We start from the raw sequence: 20,985 nt of genomic DNA, 5'->3' as shown, positions 1-20,985 counted from the left end.
GCTGGACGTAATTATATTTATTCAATCGTGTTTTTTACTAATTGAAACAACGTGTCATTATTTCGCTTGATTGGCGACTCCCCCAGGACACCCAAGGGTTAGCGGGGGGGATGAAAGCTGGAAGCAGGGCGGCCCGTGGGTTGGGGCCGCGGTGGCCGAAGCGTGCCAGGGGGTGTTGGTATAAAAAATTGGCTGTCCGCGATAGCGGACAGCCGATCTTATACACCTCTGGCCGGGGCAGGATGAAGCGAAAACACTGTACCCGCCGCGGTGGGCTCAGAGGCTGTGGCGTTCTGCTGCTAAGCACGAGGTTACATGGTTCGATCTCCGGCTACGGCGGTCGAATTTACATAAAGGCGAATTGAAAAAAAAAACGGATAAAAAACGTGCTGTACCTATATTTAGTTGCACGCTAAAGAACCCAATGTGGCCGAAGTTAACCCGAAGCCCTCCACCACGGCGTCTTCATAGCCATGTTTTGCTTTTGGATGTTGGACCACATAACTTTATTTGATTTTTGAAGTTCTGCGCCATCGGGTGTAAAAGTGTGCACAGAAAATTTTACGATGGTCTGAAAAGGCAGTGCATATACAATTGCGTTGCGGGGTTCCGTTAAGGAGCTGGCTCGCACTTCCTTTTCTTTTTTTTTTAATTCCGTGCGCTGCAGACGGGTCGAATATTGTGGCCACGTATTGCAAGTGTGGCCCTCGTCTACAAATCCCTTACGAAGCCGTGCCAGACCTTCTCGCGAGTTAGGCGCGTCTGGGTGTTTACCCCAGACGGACTTGCACTACGACACGCTTTGCGTATTGCCACCGACTAACGACCTTGGTTTCTCTCTCTCTCGTTTTCCTTCCCGCGTGCGGCTACCTGTGGCATATGTCGAGATTCACCGTCGCGTATTTACACGAGAAGCTGCTTTCGAAACGTCATACGCGCGGCGGAGGCACTCGCTCCTTTTGTAGGAGCTCTGTGGCAAGTAGAGCCGTACCTGCATGCGGCTAGATACGGCATGCCCTAGGTGACACTGCCTCTTGGGAAGTGCTGCAATATGCAAAATAAGTTTGGGAAAACTGTGTTTGCGTCCGTATGAACGTTTGCGTAGGTGTACGATCACGAAAAAAAAACAACAACTGGTTAACATACTATTCTGCTGCAGCGCATAATGCTGTGCACAACACTGACTTGGTTGCGGCTTAGCGTGGTTGCCCACACATACATGCATGCATACATATACATACATAGAGAATATTAGAGGTGTGAGAATATTCGACATTTAGAACGAATTCTGGGGTTATTACGTGCCAAAAGCATGATTTGATTATGAGGCACGTCATATAGTGGGGGACTGCGGAATTATTTTGATCATCAGGGGCTCTTTAACGTGCTCCCAATGCACGGGACACGGGCGTTTTTGCATTTCGTCCCTATATACTACGATCATACCCCATGCCACGACTTAGCGCTTAGTAGCGCAAGAATAAAGCGGCTTAAGCCACTACGGCGGATCGAAATTTTCAAGACGAATCGAATAGTCGGCTTTTTGATCCGCTTTCGGTGCGAAAATTCACTATTAGAAACTCTGGAATATTCGTTTCTGTTCGAATGTACGAATTACAACACATCCAATGCAAGTGATGGCTGTTCCGAATTATTCTGCTGCAGCGTGGTCGCGGTAGTTTTGCAGAGGCATAGGTTCCTGAGCGAACGTACGGGACCGATCGCTTCTGCTGAGTAATTTGTTGTCAATCAATAAGAATGGCCCCACTTTTAAACAGCCTATATGCGAAGTTGCCTTGATCTAGACAAAGCAATTTGTTATTTAGTCAGTCTTACCGTGCTTCCATACCTTAAAAACAATGTGAGGCGCTGTCGTATCAGACTTCTCTCCTTCAAACAACACAACGCATCCGGTGACGTGCTGTTCGCTTGTTTCATTTGTATCATTGTTATGGTGCTTTAGATAACTGAAAGTAAGTTTCTCATGTACAAGCTCTTTAGTTGTCTGGACATTGAGCTGCGAACGGCATTCCATGCAGGTGCAAAACTGCACGCGCAACCCACAGACAGACAGACAGACAGACAGACAGACAGACAGACAGACAGACAGACAGACAGACAGACAGACAGACAGACAGACAGACAGACAGACAGACAGACAGACAGACAGACAGACAGACAGACAGACAGACAGACAGACAGACAGACAGACAGACAGACAGACAGACAGACAGACAGACAGACAGACAGACAGACAGACAGACAGACAGACAGACAGACAGACAGACAGACAGACAGACAGACAGACAGACAGACAGACAGACAGACAGACAGACAGACAGACAGACAGACAGACAGACAGACAGACAGACAGACAGACAGACAGACAGACAGACAGACAGACAGACAGACAGACAGACAGACAGACAGACAGACAGACAGACAGACAGACAGACAGACAGACAGACAGACAGACAGACAGACAGACAGACAGACAGACAGACAGACAGACAGACAGACAGACAGACAGACAGACAGACAGACAGACAGACAGACAGACAGACAGACAGACAGACAGACAGACAGACAGACAGACAGACAGACAGACAGACAGACAGACAGACAGACAGACAGACAGACAGACAGACAGACAGACAGACAGACAGACAGACAGACAGACAGACAGACAGACAGACAGACAGACAGACAGACAGACAGACAGACAGACAGACAGACAGACAGACAGACAGACAGACAGACAGACAGACAGACAGACAGACAGACAGACAGACAGACAGACAGACAGACAGACAGACAGACAGACAGACAGACAGACAGACAGACAGACAGACAGACAGACAGACAGACAGACAGACAGACAGACAGACAGACAGACAGACAGACAGACAGACAGACAGACAGACAGACAGACAGACAGACAGACAGACAGACAGACAGACAGACAGACAGACAGACAGACAGACAGACAGACAGACAGACAGACAGACAGACAGACAGACAGACAGACAGACAGACAGACAGACAGACAGACAGACAGACAGACAGACAGACAGACAGACAGACAGACAGACAGACAGACAGACAGACAGACAGACAGACAGACAGACAGACAGACAGACAGACAGACAGACAGACAGACAGACAGACAGACAGACAGACAGACAGACAGACAGACAGACAGACAGACAGACAGACAGACAGACAGACAGACAGACAGACAGACAGACAGACAGACAGACAGACAGACAGACAGACAGACAGACAGACAGACAGACAGACAGACAGACAGACAGACAGACAGACAGACAGACAGACAGACAGACAGACAGACAGACAGACAGACAGACAGACAGACAGACAGACAGACAGACAGACAGACAGACAGACAGACAGACAGACAGACAGACAGACAGACAGACAGACAGACAGACAGACAGACAGACAGACAGACAGACAGACAGACAGACAGACAGACAGACAGACAGACAGACAGACAGACAGACAGACAGACAGACAGACAGACAGACAGACAGACAGACAGACAGACAGACAGACAGACAGACAGACAGACAGACAGACAGACAGACAGACAGACAGACAGACAGACAGACAGACAGACAGACAGACAGACAGACAGACAGACAGACAGACAGACAGACAGACAGACAGACAGACAGACAGACAGACAGACAGACAGACAGACAGACAGACAGACAGACAGACAGACAGACAGACAGACAGACAGACAGACAGACAGACAGACAGACAGACAGACAGACAGACAGACAGACAGACAGACAGACAGACAGACAGACAGACAGACAGACAGACAGACAGACAGACAGACAGACAGACAGACAGACAGACAGACAGACAGACAGACAGACAGACAGACAGACAGACAGACAGACAGACAGACAGACAGTTGATTTGCTGAATTCTCGGATAAAACTAACTTGCTGATTAGTTGTAACCAGAACATCACTGCATTTCTTCACAGATGTTCAGGGCCTATCTTTCAAAACTGGTCCTGAACACATGATTTCTGCGAAATGATTTTGACTTCTTCAGTGCTCTGCTTCAATTCCCTTATTACTAAATGTGTTCTAAAGTGAATAATCATGAGATTAATTAATAAAATGGTGTTGATTGGGAGGCACCACACACCGATTTGTCGTGCCTGTAATGTTCACCTCTTCAAGAAGTGCAGTTGAGGTAGCACTTAGATTTAGATTATTTAGATTTTATTTCTTAGTTCTCGCGCACCAGTTGAACACTGTTCCAGGAAAAAAATAGGAAAGACAGTGCTAAAAGTTGGCGCTTACGACACCCTTGAATAAGGACCTGCCATTCAAATGATATAACAAGCTTTAATTCATATTTCTGTCCACCAAAAATAACAGTTACGAGAGAACAGAAGAGTCAGCTTCAAGAGAGTGGTTATCCCGGCTCTTCTATAAACAACCTTTTTTCTTTTGTTTATTATTTTTTTCCTTGTGTGGGCTCGTTTCATAAGGCATTCTCTGGCACGTGCCAGAGGGAAGGTTCGAGCGCACGCGCTCACGGCGGGGGCCAGCTTCTCCGCAGCACGACTTGACGGCTTTGTGGGCGACGCGTTTTCCCCCACCACACCCCACCCCGCCGCCTTTTTTTTCTTTCGCATCTGTGGCTATACAAACAAGATTGCGCAAGAGGAAAGGCGTCTTGCATGTGTCTGCTGCCACCCGGATCGCGACGTTATAAAGCTGGAGGCCGCCAACTAAAGGAATGCGAAGAGTTGTTTTCAACGCCGCTCAGGACCCGCACGTAGGGATGGCTGCGCTATTCGACCCTGACTCTATCAGTACGTCTCTAATTGAACTTGGTACTCTGAAAGCGCTCGTATGGACCGCGGCACTGCTGACTGTAGCATGGCTTATGACGAGTCTGTACGCTCCGCAATGGTTACGGATATGGCTGGCATTGCGGTCACTACCGGGACCTTGGGATTGGATACCGTTGTGGTTTTCGGTCCGTGTGGTTTGGGCCAATCGGAACCGGCTGGGGACGGATGACTACACCGCAGGTGGGTTGAAGGCAGCACGGTTGCCCAGATGCGTGGTTATCAACGAATATTCAGTGCAGCTAACGGCTACAGTGCCGCTCTGCGGCATGAAGCGGCTCGGTACCAATCATGAATGCCAACATAGCCAAAAGCCGTCTTTCTGTTTGTTTTATAACGCAGTGAAGCCGCACACTGCTTTAGCCCAGGATAGAATGGTTCGAAACCACGCTTATTTCGGAGTTATTTTGTTCTTGATTTACGGCATAATCTTAGTTTTTTAGTATTGCATCCAATTTTACTATTTAATAGTTATTAATGCACTTTACACGGTGTGCAGCACCATTCAGATAAGCTTCTGTGAAGCTATTTTGTCTGTAAGGGCTGCGGGAAAAGCGTTAACCGCCGTTTTACGACACTACAGGTGGGCACAACACGTATGCTATTGCTTCGTTTGTTAGTTTTGTGGCTGCAGGACCGCTCTGAAGAACCTGTTTTTAATTAGTTTGCCTACTTTACTGCAAAATCATGTCACGTGCGCCAGATGCTTTGTCTGACTCTGTTAAGTGCCTGGCCGATACACCACCTGGCAGCATCAAGGAAATCACAAAGGTTTTGATGGAATTCACTACGCAGTTTGTTAAAGCTATGTCTGATCTGACTAGCACGATGAAGAATCAGGACCCAACCACGAATGCTATCAAGACTGAGTTGATCGCTGTGACAAAGTCAATAGGACACATTAATTATAGTTTTGAAACTTCAGAACCGAAATGAAGACCTTACGTTCGGAAGTAAGGGATCTCAGCATAGAATGCCTAAGAGACAACCTCAAGCTAAGTAAAGAACTGAAAGAAACTAAGAAGCAGTTAAATGAGCTGAAACAGTATAGTAGAAGGGAAAATATTGAACTTAAGAGAATCCCACAAACACCTGATAAAGACCTTGCCCAGATTGTCAACAAAATTGCAACGTCGTTTGTCATAAAGCTTGGCGAGAACGCTGTCGGTGCTTTTCATCGTGTACAAACTCGAGGCACTAGACCACCGAACGTGGTTATGAAATTTATTCTAGGTCGACACGGGACAGCGTCTTGGAGGGTGCTAAAAAAGACAGACCGATTAGGTCAACCCTTGGCTTTGAGGGAAACGAGCCGATGCTCGTGAACGAACACCTCTGCCCTGAAAACAAGGTGCTACTTGGAAAGGCTATACAGACAAAGCGGGAGAAAAATAGAAGTTTGTGTGGGTGGCTGATGAGAAGATTCTCGGGTGAAAAAAAAATGAACATTCGCGCATTTTTCATGTGACATGTGAGGACTCCCTCGGCAATGTGGCATAATTAATTTTCTCGTGTCGCTATCTTAGCACCAAGTGCTACTATGTCTCATACAAAATTACAAGATGACAACATACATACTCACAGAAGTATGTCAGTATTCCATAGCAACATTCGCAGCATAAGGGAAAATTTGAATCTTCTTCTCACGTTTTTAACTCAGCAGCCCCAACGATTTGACGTCATCGCTGTCACTGAAACGTGGCTAAGGAAGATCGAAAATACTGTCATTCCTGATGACACAATGTTACTGCAGCCGCATGATGCTTCCTACAATGCTTCCGTCGCTTTCATACTGCACACGTGCCACTGAATTCTTATTCATCTGGCTGGAATGCTCACTTACAATAGTTGTAGTTTATCGTCCGCCGAAATGCTTGCTTTGTCCCCTTTCTTGATATACTTGAAACGATGTTTAATGTGCAAAAAAAATATGAAACAATTGGTTGTTGTTGGCCCTATGAACAGTGATATCAGCAGTTCAGCCCATGATGACTATATGTGCTTACTAAAGTCGCATCACTTTCACAATCTCATCACAGTATACCCACACGAATAACGACCACCTCTGCTACTTCGATCGATCCTGCATTAACAAACTCTGATGACAACATTATTGCTGGTGTTTATGATAAGCCTATTACAGATCACTTGCCAATATTTGTCTCTTTCGATAATGTACGGAAGAAAACATGTGATGGGCCGAGGTTTGTAACAAAAATAGTCTATGCGGTTTTAACAAATATTATGCTCACTACTAATTTAGGTGATATATACCATGACGATATTATTACAGAAATTCTAAACTTGATTTCGGTTCTTAAAGATGTAGTCGAAAGAAGCAGTAGAAAAGGGTCGATTCATTCTCCTGACACGCCACTATGTCGCTGGAGGAATAAACGAATTCTGGAAGTCATAAAGAGCAAGGATTACTGGAATGATAATAGACACGTCATAAAGATAACGAATTTTATTTACGTCAATTCAAATCAATATGTAACAAATCTGTTGCGATGATGAGAGCGAGTAAAAAGGATTCTATGCATGTAAAATAGAACAGGCAAACAGTAATTCGAAAAACAAAAGGTGGAAAATTGTGAAGGAAGTCGTGGGCGATTCTCACGCACCAAGAGTACTTCCTGATGTGATTGATAGCAACATGGTTGAAATATTTAACGCCTATATTTCTTCAATTGGCCGAAGTTTAGCTGAAAAATTTATGGAGCCTACTAAGCAGCGTAGTATTCCAAATTGTAATACCGATTCTTCTGTAATATACGACATCGAACTTATAAAATCAGAAACCCGGCAACGCCAATTTCGTGCCGAGAAAAGACTTAGTTAACGAGAAACTTGCATCTGAAGGGTACGAATACCTTTTTCGAAATTCAAATCTCCCGCCACCCAACCGGGCGAGTGGTGACGTTGAATGCGCCATCGCCACCCTTTGGTGCCGTCGGTGAGCAAAACAGCGCCCGAAAGACGGCGATACCGAGCCAAGAGAGAGCGGTGGATTCGCCGCTGCAACTGCTTTTTGCCCAAGTGACATAGACCGTTCGGGCGTCCCGCGACATCTCATGGAAGTAGAATTCTCTGCGACTTGCAGTTGGTGCGAGTTTCGCGATCCAGCAAGACTATCGCAGCACTACGCGATAACGAAACTACTGAAACGCGAAAGCGTGGACGGCGCAAAGTCGAGCGAAAACGAAACCTTTCGACTGCCCGCGCCGTTGTCGCGGGTAATTTCATTTAGTTCTTCTTTCACAAAATAAAATAGAAGTGGACAAGTCATATTTTATTTAGTCTTATTATACAATACAAGGATGCTTTTTGCAGCGATTGGTTGAGTACTAGTAACATAATTTAACTGAGGAGTGCTTTCGTCATCGGGCAAATACTTGAATGTTCCGAGAGAGTCTACTTATGTGCGGCATTTACACCATTTTCTTGATTATTAAGGCCCTGTTCGCGATAATATCGACGCCTTAGAGATTCTAGAGCACTCCTCTATCACTTTAACTTGACTTAATATTTGCTTTAAGTGTCCCTTTAAGGAGAATATCGATGTTCTCGGATAAGTTGTATGCCGCCTCATCAACCATTCAGCAGAAATAGCAGCGTATCCATCCTGTTTGAAAACGGGAAAGGTTGTTCCCATATACAAAAATGACGATCGCTCTCACCCGGCAAATTAAAGGCCAATCTGCGTTTTGAGTGTAATTACAATATCTTTGAAAAATTTCTTGCCAACCGTTTTCATAAACATATTGCAAAGCATAACGCGTTGTCTCCACAGCAACACGGTTTCAGACCAAATTGTTCTGCCTCCACTGTCGTTACGACCCTTACTCAAATAATAAACACAGCGCTAAATTACAATAAGTCAGCAGGAGTTTTCTTAGATCTCAAAAAAAGCTTCCGATACCGTTGATCACAGTGTACTACCAGACAAATTAACAAACTGCGGTTTTCGTGGGGGTGTGTTCGAGCTACCTTCAAATTACTTTCAGGATCGTCAACAAGCAGTGGCAATGAATTCCATCACGCCTTCTATGCGATACTTGCGCACCGGTGTTCCTCATAGGTCGGTGCTCGGACCGTTGCTTTTTACCTTATATGTGAATGACTTGCCGCACATATTGGAATCTTCTAACCTGCTGATGTATGCTGACGATACGTGTGTTATAATTACTGCTAATAATCCAGATGATATTGAGGTGAAAGCAAACGCCGAAATAAAAAATATTGCCCATTGGTTATCAGATAACAGACTAACTGTTAACATAAAGAAATACTAAATATAGTTTAGAGTTTATGCTAAATTTGATAAAAATTGATTGGTCTCATGTTCGATTTCATGTTTCATCAAAATTGTTTGCTTTATCGCTGATGAACCTGATGATTTGATATTTGTTGATTGTATATTTGATTTTGTTCAATGTTGTTTACCATGGCTAAATAGCCATTGTAACAAAAAAAGCTCTTTTTGGACCCAAACTAGCCTAGGGCTAAGCGTCCACCTAGTGTGTGCAAATTTTATGTTGCAAAAGAAAAAAATAAAGTCAACCAATCAACAAAAAAATAAAACGTTCTGGGCTCAGCGGCTGCAATGGATATGATAGGTATGTTCGTTATTATTAGAGTAGTGGAATTTCCCAAGTTTTGCCCACACATGGCACCCTCTGCCCCCGTGTTTATCGATCAATTAATTAACTTTTATTTCAATATAAAATGGACGCTGTGGTGGACGCATACAAATAGCCGTGTTCAGGCTTGACGAGGTCTGCGGCCCCCGACATGCCATGGCAGGAAGTAACAGAAAGATATAAGGCGAGAACTCATGTGTAATACAAGTAAATACACGGGAGTGATATTATGAGAGTAATACACATCTACATCGATCTACAGCTTTGACCTCCAGCCCGGACTTTCTCATCGCGATACATATCTACCCTGCAGGCTGTAGCTTGGAGTTGCGTTTACAAGAGTTACGCTTTGCTCGCATCGAAATGACGGGCATCACTGTGTGCGCTGCCTGTGGTCTCGTCGAGACCACAGGCAGCGTTTGCTCCACAGTGAGTTTGCTCCACAGTGACAATCGCTGTCCATCGTATTCGCACGACTGAACGACAAGCCTCTGTCTAGAAAAAAATTAAGCTCTGGGATTTTACGTGTCAAAACAACGATGATTACGAGGCACACCGTAGGGGCGCACTCCGGATTAATTTTTACCATCAAGGGGTTTGTGCGCCTGAATCTACGTACACGAGCTTTTTTTTTATTTACGCGGCCGTCGCGGCTGGGAATCGACCCCACGACAACGTGATTAGCAGCGCAACGCCACAACCACTAAGCGACAACGGTGGGTGTCCTTCGTCTATAAGACAAGGTGCGTGAATAAAGACTTCGCATTTCAACGGCGCGCAAGATTCCAAAGGCGTTATGCGGTTTTTAAGATCGACTGGCCTGTGCGATCGTCTTTCACAACGTGACATTGCTCTTTTGAACACACATGTTCCAGAAACCCGTGTTCATCGATATGTAGTCAGACTTCACCCTTTGTGTGTAGGGTGGAGGAGCGAACGTAGCCAAAAGGCATTGCTCCGGTTATGTCTCCCAACATTCATCTCTTCGTATTATTTGTCTCTTCAAGTAAGAAGCAATCATACATGACGCGAGCCTTGTTTCAGCTATGCAGTCGCTGTGCCTCTAGCCTCATTCGCATCGCAGCTTCTTGCCAAACACTATTAGTCCCAGGCCACAAATTATAGCATACAAAGCAAGACAAACAAAATGACTCGCGTGTGTTCTTCATGCTCTGTATTATTATTTTTTCTTTTTTATGTGGGATAGTATTTGCTCGTGCTAAAGCGTCTTTCTTCTTAATAATACAGTGAATGAATGAATCAACGAATCAATCAATCAAATGTTTATTACAGTGCCCAGGAACAGCTACCGTACTGGTTCACTTAAAAAGTAATACGTGAGACAAAATGTACATAGAAGACAAATGCGGTAGACAGCATGATCTGAGATACAGATACAAATGGGGAAACAGAAAACTAGGAGGCGGGCGTAAAAGGGGTTAACTATACGACATGATTATCGGCATTTATACGAAACACAGGCAATGAACTCTGAAATATGTCAATACAGGCAGAATACTTATTGCATGTTCTTTGAAGTCGAGCCATAGGACAGTGTCTAATGCAGCAAGGCCGGGCAGAAGATGTGGAATGTTGTCTGGTATACTTTCGCGGCACGAAAAAATTTCACATGATTAAGAAGCTTTCGGCAATGTATAATGCCATGGACCACCTTGATTTTTAAGCAACTAAAGGTCTGATTTAATACGTCTTGATTTTAGAGGTGTGAGTCGAGGCACATTTGAGAGGACTGAACTATAGTCGCCAGAACGGCAAAATCAGTGCTTGGAAATAGAAATCAATTTATTTGGTACGCCTTCAATGACGTCAGAATTGGATTTGCACGTTCCGCCTCAATCTACAGAGGCATGCTCTAGTAGTGGAAGTCAGAGTAGATACAGTTTCACAAAGGCAACAGGAAAGCGGAGGCTATGCGAGATAAGACAAACAATACCCAAGAGCGCGAAGGGCTCGATGTTTCGCATATTTAGCGCGTGAAGAGAAGCTTAGCGTTTTTTTTTTTTAAAATACACATGAGTATTTTAATTTCATCGACCCTGGGCAGTGGAGCTTCCCGAAGGGCGTATGGAAATCGCACATGGTTTGTTTTCCGGATTTGACTTATTACCACAGTTTCTGAAGCATTTAAAAGTAGCTTTTTGTCTCTGCGCCAGTTCGAGAGTAAAAAAAAAATATTTTTAGAGGTCCATGCAGTCGTGAACACTGTCGAAAGTCTTAAATAGCCTTAAGTCGTCAGCATGTAAAAGTACTGATGAGTGTTGAATAGTTGATGAATTGTCATTTATGAACAGAAAGAAGAGGAGAGGGTCAAGAACCGATCCTTGAGCAGCTCCGCTATTGTCCTCATAGCTAATAGAACTCTGTCCACTAATGCTTGCTAAGCTCGATCTATTGCTTAGGTAATTCGATAGCAGGGTAGTGATAGAAGAAGGTATGTCGTAATAAGCGTAGCGTGGACTATACATGAAATAAGGAGCTCATGGCAAACTACATCAAATGCTTTACTCAGGTAAAAGTAAAGAGCGTGTAATGGGCCCCTATTATCTACCACAATGGAAGCATGGATCATAAATGCGACCAAGTTCGTTGTTGTAGAGCGCCCTGATACAAAAACCATGCTGTTCATCTATCTAGGCATTCGTGTTGTCCACTTCCCTTCTCTTGTGTCCTATCTGCACGCCTCACCTTTCTGCACAATCATCTATCAAAATGGTCTTAGCGCTAACAGCATGCAGGGAATGCAATACAGAATCAAACGCTTTTGACGCAGCGCGGAGGGTAGCTATAGGCCGGTAGTTAGTAATTGCACTTATAGCACCCGATTTGTGTACAGGCATTACCCTGCCCCCTTCCAAGCTCTTGAAAATGTACTAGACTTTAGGGACCTGTTCAATATGCTTGTGAGAATAGGGACAAGCATATATTTTTCTGTACGCCTTAAGCAGCGCTGGCGCGATACCATCAGAGCCACAAGAAAAGGAAGTTTTGAGGCGTTTTATACACTTGAAAACAAGGTCTCCGTTGAGTGGTAGCGTACACACGCCGTGCCAGACTGAGAATAAAGGTTACTTGAGGTAGGAGCATCTTTTACACTAAATACAGTACAGAAATCTTCTGCAAAGACATCAGCAGTGTTCGAGACAAATCGCCATTTTCATCAACAAGACATACATCTTCAGCGCTCTCTTTAGAAGAATGAAAAGCGCACGTAGCACGAAAAAAGTTCGAATTAGGTGTCATGCTGCCTTCAACACCTTAAGTGTGGTTGCAGTGATCATCGTCATAACAAAATTTGCAAAGACTACGACAGTGCCTAGATTTACGTTTCCACTTATCAAGGCCTGTTTCCCTCACTTTCCCGTGTACACGGTTCTGCAGTTTTATTGTCATTTTACAACGAAAGCCGTATATGACTAACCTTCTGTAGTTTTTCGGCGTCCGGCAACAAAAACAGACTTAGCGATTTCTAACAAGCCCATACACAATGGGTTTCGTTTGCTTTGTGTGTGATCATGTACGGGTGCAGTGAGACGGCGCAGATGTCAAAATTCGGAACAGCTTAGAACGCTCGCCGTGAAAAATAGCGTGACCTCAAGGTTATCGCAGTATATAAGCAGGAGAGGTATCGCCGCTAAAAACATCTGCGTTATCGATGGGGCGGACACGTATCGTTCGTACTCCAGAAGAACAACATGCGTACGAGGAGCACCGGCGGGCACAGCAATGAGAATGTAAATGGAGCCGGCGCGAAACGACCACCGACGAAGAACGTCCCCGCGATGCTGAACGAAAATGATAACCATTCCATCTGTGAAACTGGAATGGCAGCGAAAGCACTTTGCTTTTTGTTTGAGAGCTTTGACTGTGGTCAGTGGAATGGTTGTCATTTCTTTAGTTCTTTCGAAAACCAATGAGGGAACTTTGGTTTTTAGAGCAGATTCGCAGTTATGAATATGAGCATGCAAGCTTCAGTGATTTTCGTAAACAAATTATCCCCTCAATCAACATTAACCGGACCATGAATGAACGACAAGCTAGCGTTTTCAAGATAATGGTACTAGCCAACGTAGTCTCCAATGGAAAAGTTGAAGCTGCGCTATGTTATCGGAAAGGATGCTGCGTTTGTGTGCGACCAGAGATAAAGAAATAAAGGATGGTGGTCTGTGAACGTTGCTACGGATGACGGCAACAGTTTCCACATTGCTAAGACAAAGGACAGAGATGTAGAACGTTGCCACAGCAGTTCTCATTTAAGTTTAGCTGCTTCGCGGAATTAAAAGAGATAAAGGCAAGCAAGGAGGGACACTTCTAAGAAATGTAAAACGAATTCTGGCAGACACTATTAGCAATCCATGAAATTTCGGGTACATTAATTTCAATAATTAACATTTTGTGGTTCTTATTAGAAAGGCAGTAAGTATAGAAAGGCAAATTAGAAAAGCAGTAAGTATAAAAAGAGTAGTGCATGAATTAAAATAATTAAGCAACTTATTAAATATGAACGAATTGGGCATGTTTGAACAGTTCATACGTAATCAATAAGCATTATGTAATAAACTATGGAATTTACCAATGGAAACAAAAATGCATGCATTATGTGGCATGTACATAAAAATGTTATGTAAGACTGGGTTGATTCAAAGGAAACTTTTGAATTCTGCAATAAATTAGTGTATCGTCCTTAATTTTCACACAAATGGTAGTGAGTTCCCCCCCCCCCCCCCCCCATTATAAAAAAGCACTGAAATAAACAGTTTTCTTGCCGTAGTTACTTTGGAATATGGGTAAGATGAGGTTCTTAAGAGCAAATCTTGTACTGTTATTGTTATCTAGAGAAGAACACGGGATGAAAGAAAAGGGGAATCGATTGTTGATATGCTTACATAAGCAGATACATTGATTATAGTTAATTATGTCGGACATAGTGAGGATATTATTGGCTTGTAATAATTGTTTGGCGTTGGTGTGGCATAAGCTAAAACTTATTGTTTTGATTGCTCTATTCTGGACGATTTGTAATGGCGCAAGCTGAGTACTGTATGTATTACCCCATCTAATTATACAGTAGTTGATATATGAATGAATGAATGCATAATACAGTGATAGGAGAATAGAACGTGAAAAAAGGGACAAGCTCGAATGAGGATGCGTACACCATAGGACATCTTCCTCTTTGCGTATGAGATGTGGTGATGAAATTTTAAGTTTTTATCTAGTCTGACACCCAAATACATGCAGTCATCACTAGCCTCGATGGAGTACTGTGGCATACAAATGGAAGGAACAGGAACTAATGATCGTTGATGCGACGTAAAGATAATGAATTTAGTTTGAGCTGGAATAAATTGTAATCTAATTTACTCCAGTCTAATATGTTGCGAAGGTCCGCACTGTTTATCTACTAGGCAGTTCATGCTTTCATCAGAGTTAAATATTGAAGTATCCTCAGCATACAGCAAACAGTTACAGTGCGTGATGAAATTAGGCACGTCATTAATATAAATTAAAAACAACAGTGGCCCAAAGTGCACCCTTGTAGTACCCCCATATTAGACATTTTTTGCTTTAAGTAGGTACCGGAACCGCTGACCACATGGTTTCTATTATGGAGGTAACTGCGGATTAGTAGCAAGGCAGGACCAGATGTTTCCATTGCTTCTAGTTTTAGAAAGCGTATCTGGCGATCTATAGTGTCAGGCTTCAGTTAACTCAACAAAATTAGAGCGGGCATAGCTACCATCATCAATAGCTTCCTTTAGATAATCTGATAAATATTAGAGCGAGATCTGTAGAATACCCTGATCAAAAACCGAACTGATAACGCGTAAGAATATTAAATTTGTTGAGATAATTTGTTAGGCGTTTCGCAGTTAGTTTCTCGATTACTTTACTGAAGAATGGCAGCACGCAGATGCGTCCGTAGATTGTTAATAATGGACGACCTCCCTTTTTAAAAACTGGCGTAACTTTGGCGCGCTTGAGTTCACGAGGAAATGTCCGCATTTTAAATATTAAATTATTAACACGGGCAAGGATATGAGATATCAGATAGGCAATTAATTTTACATGGCATGGCCTAATATCGTCGATACTGGCACTTGTGATTTTTATGTTATTAATTACAGAGATCACTTCATCGGGAGTAGTAGGAAACATGTAAAAGGAATGCGGGAGCTGTGTCAATTGGTAATCAAAAACCTTGTCCAAAGCTGAGTTCGAGAAAAAGAAGTGACTGAAGACTTCTGAAAGGTCACGAGGGTTGGAATATTCACTGTCACTGTGGTTTATTCTAGTTACGGTTTTCGTGGTTGCTGTTTCTATTCAGGAAATAATTTACTATTTTCGAATTTCTATAGGGTTGTTCCCACACTCAAACATTTTTTGTTCAAAGTAGCCTCTTTTTGCTTTTTTCAGCTGTGCGCTGATACAGTTACAGTATTTCTTGTACCGGGATATCAATGTAACATTAAACAGCTGTTTTTTGTTTGTTTTTTTTGTTTTTAAGATTCTCGCGTCTTCACATTGCTTTGAGCAATCTATCAGTAAGCCATGCGCGGGTTTTGCGGGGACGCTAGTACCTTCTTGCATTTTTTTCTTGTGGGAATAGAAATGGAAGTTTTTTAAAAGTATGGACAAAAAGCGCGAGGAAGCGTGTTGCGGGTCATTCGTTTCTTCTACTGTGAACCAGTCTACCTCTGTTACGGATTCTAATCTTTTTTTTTGTTTGTCGAGAACAAGTTTGTAGTAGAATACGGTGCGAGCAAAATGAATAGAATTATTCTTCAGAAGTATGGGATAATGGTCTCTGATGTCACTGGTAAGAATGCCTGCTTCGGGCGGGACTAAAAGGTTAGATAATGCGTGATCAATCAGTAGGCTTCCACCATCGTGAGAGTAACGTATTGGTTAAGTTATTAGTCATTAATACCCGAAACTATGATACCAGCTGGAATATGTTGTGCAGTTAATGGACGTTGTGTCATTCAAATTTACGTCCATGTCACCCATAATTATCGCGTTCTTGTTTTCAGATGATAATGATTTTGATACATTATCTAAAGCACTACAGAAATTGCTGATGGAAGTGGAAGGTGAATGATAAATGCAACTAAAAATAAAATTCCTGCTGTCAATGTTAAAGAACGAATGATCGAATTCTACCCAAACAGTCTCACAGTTATATAAATTTAGTGCGAGATCATGCCGTCGTTTGAATGCTAAGTTTGCCGAAACATGGATGGCTGCTCCGCCATGGCTACTTGATTACCTTTGTGTGTATTCTCATGTGTAATTGGGGAAGCAGAATACATCTTTGTCATCGTCAAGAGCCCAGTTTCTGCGACACAAATGATGGAAAATGATTTGGTCAACGTAGAAAGAAGAATCTGAATAGCATCATAATGATTTCGCATACTGCACGCGTTGAAATGAATAAGCGAGCATGAACTGTTGGATAGAAATTGTTATGAATCAGTTGGTGATATGTACGATGACATACTGGTTCAAAATCAGTAATAAACGAAAGAAAAAAAGGTGTGTCTAGATGATAAAAGAGAGGTCGGATTCGCTGGCAATGCGGCAGACTTGGCTATCGGAAGTTTCCGTGGCCTTCATAAGACAATTGTCACTCTACTGGAACTCCCAATTGTTGGCTTTCTTTTGAGCCAGAAGCTTGGTGAATAGTGACTTGTTTTTCGGCATCAGGTGATTATTTACGTAGACTGCGCTATTGATTGCGGCTGTGATGACAAGAACGCTGAGACATAGCTTAGCTTTACGTTCCTTACTGATGAATTCGTTTGTCTTTAAACGAGCAGAACCGAGCAGTTACGTTTTTTTAACCCTTCACTTTCGTGGGAACACGGTGCACAATGCCAAGTTCGGAAAAAGTAAGAGGGCATTCAATTTTTTCCCCTACTTTCTGCAACATAGCTATGCAGTTTTCTCCCTGCGTGCAGGGAATGCCCTTAATTTCTACGTTGTTAATTCTCGAGTACTGTTTGAGTTATTCGACCTTCTTCAAGAGCGCGCTTGTCACACTTCAGTTTTTTGTTGTCGGGGAGCGAGCACAGCCTTTTCAGAGCGTAATGTGTCGACAAAGCCATTCAAGATTTCCATACTCTGTTTGAAATCATCAATCTCGTTTTTGAGCTCCTTAACATCAATCCCTGAAAACTGCATCCTTAACAAAACCTTGCCGAAGACACCGTTAGCCAAGCGATCAGTCTCCTTGCTGAGTTTCCCTTCGATTTCCTCAATTCTTTTCTCGCGAGCGCGGCATTCGTAGGCATATCCTAGCAGGTCCCTCTCAGACACAAATGTAAGCACTCCGATAAAATTGCACTGGGATAGCAGCAGCGACAGCGAACTGTATAGTAGGGATAACTGAGAAAATAATACCAGAAGATAATACCTGCACAGAGGACAGGAATTTTCGTCAAGGTGAGTCCGTTGCGCTGTCGCTGCGGCTAATGGATCCCTGCCGAAGTCGGTAGCTTTGTAAATGGCATTTGGGGGAGTGAGCGAACACCGCGGGATCACAGGTAGCTCCTTCTGGCGGCGCCTGGTTGCCTTCCACGTGTCGACACATTGGGTAGATTGATTCGTTGCGATATCTGCACAGAGGACAGGAATTTTCGTCAAGATGTGTCCGTTACGCTGTCGCTGCTTCTCGGGGCAATCTGATTAGACATAGGAAAGAGACTCTCGCATATTGATGCAACCATTGGTAAGCATATGTGATGATCACTTTTGTCTTTTAGGGAATTATTAAAAAAAGTTGCCTGTTGCAGATAACATAATTCTAGTCGTTAAGCTAGGTTATTCAGAGAAGCGGGCATTACTTGCTAGAAAAGTGGAAACATGTGCTCAATTAATTAACAAAAAAGCTGTGATTATCTACTTAAATGATTACTATAAGGCACGTATTGCAATTTACGAATTGCAGCCGATGAGTTTTCTAGTCGTATCTACTTGGAATTAATTTCCAAAATGACACCAGTTAAGAAATATTGGCCCTCAAACTCGCCGCACCAAATGCAGTCTCGTTCCATTTACTTTCTTTTTTTTCACAAACTGTCTCTTTATTCATTCTAAAGCAAAAGTAACTGGAACACTCATATATTTCTTCCCACACTTTGGGAAACAGTATCTTGAAACTGGTACGGTATAGTCTGGTCAAACTTTATTGAAGACCTGCAGATCGTGAGTCTTCACGAAGCGGGCTGCTCCCACGTGGGAACCGGAAGGCCGAGCCTCTCGGCCGCATCGTGGGCCTGCTGGACAGCCCAGAGTTGGTCAGCAAGAAGAGGGCTGCGGAGAACCGCCTCCCGTCTTCCCGAGCTGTCATCGATGGTAGAGCCTGACCGGGCACACCGCCAGAGCATGTGTTCTAACGTAGCTATTTTTCCACAATTGCGGCAAGTACCATTAGTGGAAGTATCCGGATGCATTTTATGTAAGATCGACGGGGATTGGGATACGTATTCGTTTGTAGTAGTAGACGGAGCGTTAGTGCTTGAGCTCTATTGAGCCGCGGATGAGGAACGAAGTATGTTCTACGGCTGAGGTAGTAGTGTTTAGTAATTTCGTTGTAGGTGCAGGGCGTGTCCCTGTTCTCTGGGGAGTCGGCTTCCGATTGTTCGTGGGTAGCGCGGCGGGCAAGTTCGCGCGCGTCCCTGTGAGCCTGCTCGTTGAGGTTGGGAGGAGCACCCTTTATCTGACCCTGATGTGCGGCAAACCAATAAATGAAGTGGTGCGTAATTGCCTTGCCCCTCCAAACGTCCGAGGGCCTGTTTGGAAACGGTGCCTTTCTCAAATGCTCTAACTGGAGACCTTGAATCACTATAGATGACATTCCGTGAGCTATCCAGCAGGGCTAGTGCAATAGCCATTTGTTCAGCAATTTAGGAGTCCCTCGTCCGAACCGAGGCAGCATTGGTAATTCCTTTCCGACCATCGACAGCGACGATGGTGAACGCCCGACGTCCCTTACAAGAAGCGGCATCCACAAAGCTGACCTGTCACTGATCATCGTGTATTTGCCTAAGGACATCGGTCGTCCTTCCCTTCCTTCTACCATGATTATGATCGGGGAGCATGTTCCTAGGCATGGGCGCCACCGTAATGTTCTCACGAATCGACGGAGGAAGGTTAGAGAACTCCTTCGCTACTCTATCGGGGTGATATCCGAGTTCCTGCAAGATGGATCTCCCTGCCTTCGTTGTAGTGAGGCGAGTTAGCTGTGCGCGCTCCTGGGCCTCTGCAATGTCTTCCAGAGTATTATGAATCCCAAGCTGCATTAAGCGTTCTGTACAAGTGTATACGGGTAACCTGAGAAGCCGCTTAGTAATCTTCCTAAGCTGTGCATTCAATTTATCTCGCTCTGCGCGTTTGCATCGATGCATGGCTGCCACGTATGTAAAGTGGCACAGAACGAAGGCATGCATTAGTCGAATGAGGTTATCCTCCTTGAGCCCATGATGCCGATTTGATACCCTCCGAACTAAACTAATGGCACTTTCAGTTTTAGCAGTTAGCTTGCCTATAGTCTTGCCATTTGTACCCCCTGACTCAACGATCATGCCCAAGACCTTGATTGAATCGACTCTGGCTATGCGGCAACCGTTTCTTGTATATAGGTTAATGTCTCTGCCTACTAACGATGTCCACCCCTTGGGCCTTGGGCCGCGTTTCTTGGGAATACACACTAAGAGTTCCGGCTTCAAGGGCTAGCATCTGAGACCAGTGGGTTCGGGATAGGTTGCGATAGTGTCCATGACCTCCTGTAAGGCTCCCTCAACCTGACGATCATTGCCCCCTGTGCGCCATATGGTTATAACATCAGCATACATATTGTGTTTGATGCCTTCAAGCTCGAGAAGCTTTCTGCTAATGCGGACCATGGCTATATTAAATAAAGAGGGGGAAATGACTGCCCCCTGTGGCGTGCCCCTCTCGCCAAGTTCCAGCAGTTGGGATTCGAGATCGGCCACGCGGAGGGTAGCCTTCCTATCCGAGAGGAACGATCTAACATACTTGTAGAACCTCTCACCCAGATTGAGCCGACGTATCGATGCTAGGATATGCGAACGTAGAACGTTGTCGAAGGCCTTCTCAAGATCAAGTCCTAAAATGGCCCCGAGTGTCGCTAGTGTCGTTGTCTATGATTTGATGCTTAATCAGTTTCATAGTATCCTGGGTGGATAGGCCTGCTCTGAATCGTACTACTATGGGGGCAAATGTAGTTATTTTACAAGAACAGGGAAAGTCGATTGAGGACCGCATGTCCCGCTACCTTACCCACACAGGATGTAAGCGAGATGGGCCTCAAGTTGCCAACGCTAGGTGTCTTGCCAGGTTTGGGGATGAGTACTGCGAGAGCAGTCTTCCAAGGCAATGGCACGGTTCTATTCCTCC

General features: G+C 44.1%; 1 protein-coding gene across 3 annotated transcripts in view; it reads left to right on the top strand.

The window, feature by feature from the left end:
* Window positions 1-4,471: 4,471 nt before the first annotated feature.
* LOC126547616 (cytochrome P450 4V2-like) overlaps window positions 4,472-20,985 on the top strand; it is a 54,932-nt gene continuing 38,418 nt past the window's right edge. For 2 of the 3 annotated variants that reach the window (XM_055063328.1, XM_055063329.1), the window contains exon 1: window positions 4,472-5,086. In XM_055063328.1, coding sequence (XP_054919303.1) covers window positions 4,789-5,086 — 298 coding nt within the window. In that variant the 5' untranslated portion in view covers window positions 4,472-4,788. The remainder of the gene's footprint in view (window positions 5,087-20,985) is intronic. The other variant, XM_055063330.1, reaches the window with a different exon arrangement.

This window comes from Dermacentor andersoni, chromosome 1 (assembly GCF_023375885.2).
Source record: "Dermacentor andersoni chromosome 1, qqDerAnde1_hic_scaffold, whole genome shotgun sequence".
NCBI lineage: Eukaryota > Metazoa > Arthropoda > Arachnida > Ixodida > Ixodidae > Dermacentor > Dermacentor andersoni.
Note: the sequence above shows the minus strand (reverse complement) of the source record. Positions and strands in the feature narration are given on the sequence as shown.